Consider the following 7,750-nt stretch of genomic DNA (forward strand, 5'->3'; position numbering starts at 1 on the left):
TAGTAAAGAACTTAATAATTATTAGTATGTATATATATATATATATATATATATATATATATATATATATATATAATATCTCTTGATATACATGTATGTATATAAAATCGTCTGTTCATCTTTATTGAAAAATAACAAAAATAAAGAATAAATATTAAAATTTTTTTTCTTGAAGAAAGATTCACTTAAAGTATTTAAATAATAATAATATTTACAAATTAAGAAAATAACACGTACTAACCATTTTTTTTTCATTGTACATTTTTATGTTCGAAGTTTATTACTCCGAAATTCAAATATTTCAATGTTAGACTGCTTTCTCAAACTTCACTCGGATGGTACAATAAATGTAGAAAACTTTAAGCCATAAGGAATTGACCAATCACAGTTGAAAGTGAAGAAAATTAATCGAATATAATTAAGTTTATAACAAAGTTGATTTCTTACTATTATACATATAATTTCTTACTACATAATTAGATCCAGGCTTAATTGATTAATTTTTGACAATTTTAGGTTTACTATATTCATTGTACTGCACCCATATTACACCCGGGCTTTGTTCATTTTCGTAATGTGTAAATCTAATGAATTATCAAATACTGATTTTTCCCAAATGAAAATAATAATGATGTCTTCCCTAAATGATTTCTAATCGATTCCATTCATAAAACATATTAAATAAAATCGCTGTGTGCTAACTTGAAAGCATGATAAAATTTGGTAATTACAATACTATTTCTCAAATTTAAATGCTTTTCCCAAATTTCCCCAAACGATTCATAATTTTATGTTCTTTATTTATTTTATATTAGGTGTATAACTTTGTTTCCGCCGTTTTTTTTCCGAAATTCGAGGCTTTATTGTAAAAAACTTGTTATACATTTATGATTCAAAGTATTGTCCATCGCTGGTCATTACTTTCTCCCATCTTTCGGGTAGCGTACAAATCCCGCGTCGAAAAAACTCGTCATCTTTTGAGGTTATCCATGAATCGATCCAATTTTTTACTTCTTCATAAGACCGGAAGTGCTGGTCAGCCAGGCCGTGTGCCATTGATCGAAACAAGTCAGAGGAAGCAACGTCTGGAGAATACAGCGGGTGGGGTAGGACTTCCCATTTCAACGTTCCAAGTATGTCTTGACCATTTTCGCAACATGGGGCATTGTCATGCTGCAAAATCACTTTATCGTGTCTTTCGTTGTATTGCGGCCGTTTGTTTTTCAATGCTCGGCTCAAACGCATCAATTGCGTTCGATACCGATCGCCTGTGATTGTTTCAATCGGTTTTAACAGTTCATAATACATTACGCCGAGCTAGTCCCACCAAATACAGAGCATGACCTTGGACGTCAAAATCACCGTTCTTGAAGCGTTGAAACCACTCACGATACGTTCTTTCACTATAATAGTGGCCTCACCATAAGTATTTGAAAGCATTCGATGAGCCTCAGCCGCAGATTTCTTCATATTGAAGCAAAAAATTAAAACTTCTCGCAAATGACGAGAATTTGGCTCGTAAACTGACATTTTCAATCGAGAATAACTTTATGATGCAGACACAAATCGACTAATGTTTCTATGGGGTTATGTTGACAGATGCCCAAGTTTATTGTATGACGTTCATGATCTATTTATTTCGACCACTACTTACCGCTAAAGCCATCTATAGGAAAACGGCGGAAGCAAAGTTGTACACATAATATGTTCTATATATTTTTTATGTTCTATTATTTTAATATTTGTACAAAATTAGAGAATACATTTTAATCAATATATATTTAATCAATATATGTTTTCAATAAAATCATCTATGTCAATATTTGATACTTATGGTGCTGTAGATATTAAAATTATCATTACAGATTGTATTAAATATTATATTTTTGACATTTATATAAAATATATAATTCTTATGTTTTCAACAAGTAAAAATCTCATAAAAATTCTATTGAGTCGTAAGGAATATTCCGTTTATTTCCATTGTTTTTTTGAGCAGGATTTTATGTTTTCAAACAAGATGAAAATTACAAGAATGAACAAATTTACTAGATGTTGACTAATGAAATTATCAGTAAGTTTTAGTAAATTTCGTTTCAAGATACAGAAACGATCCTCTGATTCATTTAGCGCTAGTTTCTGATCTAATTATTCGTCGGTATGTATTATATAAGCTTTTAAATTTTGTTTTAGTTTCATTGATTGTAATTTTCCCATTTAAAGTATTTGCTACTTCTAGCCTACTTCTAGCATAAATTTTTTGTAATTTTATGTTGTGTAGTGATAGTGGAAATTTATAATTCTAAAAAGACTCTCGTAACTGGACTTCTAAAATGAGAGTTTCTTCATCATCATTGAAAGTTTCTTAATAAAAGAATACGCAATTCTCATTTAAGTCCAGTCACATTTAATTAGAACAGAACATATAAACAAGTTTACCTCTCGTCTAATAAGAGATTCAAATATTAATTAATTGATAAACAAGATAAGAACAAAACTTCACAGTATAACAATAATCTTAATATTTAGTCAATTAAACAGAGATAAATTCTAGTACTTCGTACAGAGACAGATTGCTTATTCTAAACTTATTTGAAACTAGAAAGTTATCTAATATCGCCTCGCAATTAACACAACTGCTTGGTACTAAGATCCGTAGGAAAAAGGAGTGAGCAACAGAGATGTTCTAAACTTTAGATAAATGAGTAACTTCCGAAATAAGTGTCATTTTTATTGATTAGTTTAATGCAATTAATATTTACTGATCGATATTATAATTCACATTCTCAACAATCATGATTAAGTTTGCTTTTAAATCTTCATTTGAATTTCTTTGTTTCTCACAAGAATTTTGTTCAGATAATATTCCTAGTATGGGCGTAACAAAAGCTAAATAAAAAACTAAATACATTAGAAACAATAAAAAAAGTTTTTATTATTTTTATACAAATTTATTATCTATATTTGTCTTGTGTGATTGCTTATATTTATTTTTTGTTTATGCTTGGCATTCTTTTTATTACAATTACTCCATTATCTGCAAGATATTAAATAATAACATGTATTAAATTAAGTAAATAAAAATATATATTAAATAATAAATATAATAAAATGTCTATCTTTTAATATATAACAATTATAGGAGATAATTTATCTAATAAAGAATAAAAATATAATGTATCAGGTTCAGTTATGTATTGTGTATAATCTTTTAAACAAGCATGATGACAAGAGCGATATCTGCTTGCTCGCAGATCGTTTTATGTAATCCGCACGTTTGTACGAGATTGAGAGAGTTATCCTGAAAAATTAAATTTAATGCAACAAATATTTCTAAATTACTTCTAATTTATTATTATTATTTTTTTTAGTATTATTATTTTATCATATTTTAGCTAATTATAATCTTTTAATAAAATTGAGGTTATAATATATGTATTTTTAAGATATATCATTTGGTTCGTACGATATTATTGAAGATCGTAAAATTTAGATGTAAAATTTGTAAAAATTAATTACGTATGTCAAAGTCCATTTTTTATTTTGAATCGAGATGATTCATTTCGAGAGTCGAGATGAACAAAGTTCCAGCGACGATGCTAATTGTTATTCAACTTAACTTCTTTGACGCTAGCGTCAAGTAGAATGGTCACGTATCTTTTGACGCCGAAATAGAGCGTCGAGCGTTAATATGAAATGGCACCTTAAACATAATAGGCACAGGCAATAAACACAGACAACAAGGAATACTGAGCTATCCAATTAGAGCTCTGGGATATAATATCGAACTTGTACACCGGAGCTCTGATGGTTCATTATTTCCTGTTGCCTATGCTTATTGCCTGGGCCTATTGTGTTTAAACCTAACACGGATCTATAATAGGTGTTTTAAGCCTTAAGTCGTAAGAAATTGATCAATTACAGTCGAATTTAAGAAGAATAATTGATTCGTCCATTTCTTATGACTTATGGCTTAAAACTCTATTGTAGATCCGGGTAAAAGTTTTGAGTCTACGATGCTAGAAATCAGTCCGAGACATTTATTAATCGCAATAGTGTGACCAAATTGTTCAAATATGATTTGTTAGCTTTTTCTCTGTCCGAGATCTCGGACCGATTTCTATTTTATTATATTTCATAGTGGACATCAGACTTTATAAGGAAACCTATGCAGCGGAATAGCGTAACTAGGAACGAAAGCAGAATCAATTACAAACGTTTTGCAATTTTCATTACGCGGCTAGAAATTCCTTCATCCCCGCTTCCCATGAAGCGGAATGAGCATAAACGGAATGAACAGCAAATCCGTATGTATATAATTTTTTAAGCGGGAAATACAAACTCTTGCATAATGCATAATACATGAAGCAGAAGAAAATGAACCAATCAGAGTTCTTTATTTTACGGAAAGGAAGGAAATAAAAGATTTTTTTTTATTGAGCAGGACAGAAATATTTTTCTCTCTTCTTCTATCTTCTTTTGGCACATGCGCAAAAAGAAGAAAAGTTATTGAGTAGAACAGAAATACATCTTCTTATAAATACAATCTTCTGTCTCTTAGATCTTGCTCACACTTTCCACTCTTTGGCTGCGTTTAGCAGAACACAACAGTTTTTCAACCGTTTTATAATTCTCTGCTGAGATAGGACTATTCCTCTTGATCTAAAAGCATAGCCCAATCAGCGCGAAGAAAACTTCCAATAGTTGCAATAAACGTTCTGCTGAACGTAGTCATTGCTTGGATAGGCTATTTCCCCTCCAGTAGTATAAGCTCTATGGTTTTTCCGAAGGTTCATAGGTTTGTTGCGTCGCATGCTCCCGTATGTGTAATATGTTCCTACCATAGTTCTTATTCATTTTAACGCCATTAATAGAGTTTTATGTTTCGAGCACATGTTCGAGTTGATTTCTTTTTTAGGGGAATAAGAATTTCAACCTATCAAAAACTGTGTATTCCACAATACATGATTTCTGATAGGTTGAAATTCTTATTCTCTATTCCCTGTTTCTTTTATTGTGCGGAGTCCCTTATTCTATGGTTATATGTCTGCAGCAAATCCAAGTAGGGGATCTAGAAGAATTGTTTTTCTCTGTAACTGTTTTTTACTCGTTTCATTGTAAATTTTCAAGTCACAATGTCTGATGATTCCGAATATGACGTAGAACCGGAAGAAGTTGATATTTACAAAAGGAAATATCAATTATTGTTGGATAGATGTGAAGTTTTACAACAGGTTAAGTCTCTTCCTTGAGGAATGAAATCATTATCGACGGTTTTTTTTAAACTATATAGTATTTTTTAAACAATAGGAAAATGAGAGGTTGGTCTACAGAATCCAGAAAGTAAGGAAGCTTCTTCGACGCACGAGGAAAGAGAAAAAGTTAATTTTATAAGTTATATTGTTTAATATCTAAAATTTTTTATTTTTTCATCATCTGTGATATTGATTTGTAGATTCTTGATTGATCGATTGGATCGACATGGAGATCGATGGCGGGAAGCTCCAATGGGTGTACTTGAAGAGAACAGTGTGTTTCAAACAACTCCAAAATTAGAGAAAGGGGGAAAAGGTACCTTTCATAATACTAAAGAGGAGAAGCCCAGAAAAGGAGCAAAAAGAAAGAGCACAAAAGCTGATCCAAATGCACCAAAAAGACCTGCTAATCCTTTCTTCCAATTTTGTCAAGAGCAAAGACCTCGTGTGATGGAACGTTTAGCTGGAGAACCAGAGCCTAGTAAGCAAGAACTTACTAGACAACTGGCAACTACTTGGAAATCTCTCAGTTCTGAGGATAAAAAAGTAAGATGTAACATTATTTACATGAGTATTGACATTGATTGTGTTTTGACTTGTTTATTACATATTGTTTCAGGTATATTATGACATGTATGAAAAATCCAAAGAGAAATATGTCGCTGAAATGCAAATATATAATAAGAAGACTGAAGATGCACCATGTCAATTGTCAATAAATATAACATAATATTTGGCAAAGGAATGAATATTAATTGTGGAAGAAGAATAATCATAATTTTGTAAAAACAGTACAATAGCAATTATAAACAAAAAAAATTACAAATATTTATAGATAATTTCGTGTATCTGCTTTTGATTCACCAAGCGTGTCAATAATGCGTGTGCAAATACATTTGATCGACATTGATAAATATATCAAAAATAAAAGCAAGAAATCAAGATAATCCGAGAAATTTTTATGCAAAAAAATTTACATTGTAAAGATAAAGGATTGCGATAAAATGTGACAACTAAAATTCAGGAAGTTGAATGAACAACAGATAAATGAGAAAAAAAGAGAATAGATATCTGAATATTTTGTTATTGGATATCATTATACATATGAACTCATTATACATATAAACATAAAAATAAAATTTGTTTCAGTCATTTATTTTTTATATTTTAAATTTATATTAACAACTACATACATAAATATTTGATGAATATAATAATGAAAGTGTTTTATCGAAAATTTAAACTTTAAAGTTATCTTTCTCACGCCGTAAGTATGACATTGTCTGAATGGGATCATTTTGTTGTGTGTGTTTCATAACGGATAATTCATGCACTCTCATAAACGGATTTGTCAGCTTTTCATCTTTAATAGTGCTAGGCATTGTTGGAAGATTATTAGCACGTTGAATGTGTACCTGATCCAATTTTTGTTGTATTGCCACATTCTCAGGTTCCACGTGTAAACCAAACTTGAGATTGTTGATAGTATATTCGTGTCCACAATACACCTTCTATAAATTATAAAAATAATTCGTTTGAGAACTTAATTACAATTTTACTCTAATACTACTTACTACTCCAATATTACTTACTGTCGCTTCAGGTAAAGAGCCTAGAATTTCGATGAGTGCTTTGTACATTTGATCTGCGGTACCTTCGAAAAATTTCCCACAGCCTCCAGCAAACAGCGTGTCCCCTTTAAGCGAGTTAAACATTATTATATTTGATAATTTTCTTCTATTATATATCTAACTTTACCTGTGAATACAGATGGTGAATTTTGTCCTTCTCCTGTGACATAGTAACAAATGTGCCCACGTGTATGACACGGTGTTGCTAGACACTTGACTGATAAATTGCCAATATTGAATGTATCATTGTGCACAATTTTACGATTAATGGCTTCTACTCTGTCATCTCCACCATATATCATGAGATCGGCGAAACTTTTAGATAACTTGGCGTTTCCTCCCGAGTGATCCCAATGATGATGAGTAGTTAAAATCTTTGTTAATTTGACATCATTTTGTTGGACAGCTGCAGTTACGGCTTCTGGATCGACAGGATCTACAATAGCAGCTTCCTGTGTTTCTTCATCGATAATCTTATGAAATTTCAAAAAAATTATATGACAAGAATATGAAATAAAGATATTAAAAAATTTGGTATGTTAACTATGTTTTATCATGACATTTATTCTATTGTATATTGAATGACTGTAGAGATTTTGTGTGTATGTGTGTGTGTATGTATGTGTGTACAGTAGTCCTTAAATCGAATATCTTGGATATTTCATTTATTTTTGATAATATAAAAAAATGTTTCAAATGAAAGTTGGAATAGTTTATAGTTTGGGGTATACAGTTTGGTCACGTTATTTTCTTTCTAGGTGGAGATGTCAAAAAGATATGAAGGTCATTTCCACTTTTTTAAATGGAATTATGTAATTTTTAATATATATATATATATATATATATATATATATATATATATAC

At 30.4% G+C, this 7,750-nt stretch overlaps 2 protein-coding genes across 2 annotated transcripts in view; one reads left to right on the forward strand and one right to left on the reverse strand.

The window, feature by feature from the left end:
• Positions 1 to 5,135: 5,135 nt before the first annotated feature.
• On the forward strand, positions 5,136 to 5,985 carry LOC105624688 (non-histone protein 10). Its single transcript, XM_012206043.1, has 4 exons — positions 5,136 to 5,234; positions 5,311 to 5,381; positions 5,456 to 5,801; positions 5,875 to 5,985. The coding sequence occupies exons 1-4, from the start codon at positions 5,136 to 5,138 to the stop codon at positions 5,983 to 5,985; spliced, it is 627 nt and encodes a 208-aa protein (XP_012061433.1).
• A 334-nt stretch (positions 5,986 to 6,319) lies between these two features.
• Positions 6,320 to 7,750, reverse strand: part of LOC105624693 (hydroxyacylglutathione hydrolase, mitochondrial) — a 32,253-nt gene continuing 30,822 nt past the window's right edge. Inside the window, exons 2-4 of the mRNA XM_012206048.1 lie at positions 7,014 to 7,359; positions 6,848 to 6,951; positions 6,320 to 6,766 (exon numbers count right to left, since the gene is read on the reverse strand). Of these exons, the coding sequence (XP_012061438.1) occupies positions 6,494 to 6,766; positions 6,848 to 6,951; positions 7,014 to 7,359 (723 nt within the window). The 3' untranslated portion in view covers positions 6,320 to 6,493. The remainder of the gene's footprint in view (positions 6,767 to 6,847; positions 6,952 to 7,013; positions 7,360 to 7,750) is intronic.

This window comes from Atta cephalotes, assembly GCF_000143395.1.
Source record: "Atta cephalotes unplaced genomic scaffold scaffold00085, whole genome shotgun sequence".
NCBI classification, from domain to species: domain Eukaryota; kingdom Metazoa; phylum Arthropoda; class Insecta; order Hymenoptera; family Formicidae; genus Atta; species Atta cephalotes.

Coding starts and splice junctions, on each gene's coding strand:
- LOC105624688 (XM_012206043.1), top strand. CDS start 5,136: ATGTCTGATGATTCCGAATATGACGTAGAACCGGAAGAAGTTGATATT. Junction 5,235..5,310: donor GATGTGAAGTTTTACAACAG/GTTAAGTCTCTT, acceptor TTTAAACAATAG/GAAAATGAGAGGTTGGTCTA. Junction 5,382..5,455: donor CGCACGAGGAAAGAGAAAAA/GTTAATTTTATA, acceptor ATTGATTTGTAG/ATTCTTGATTGATCGATTGG.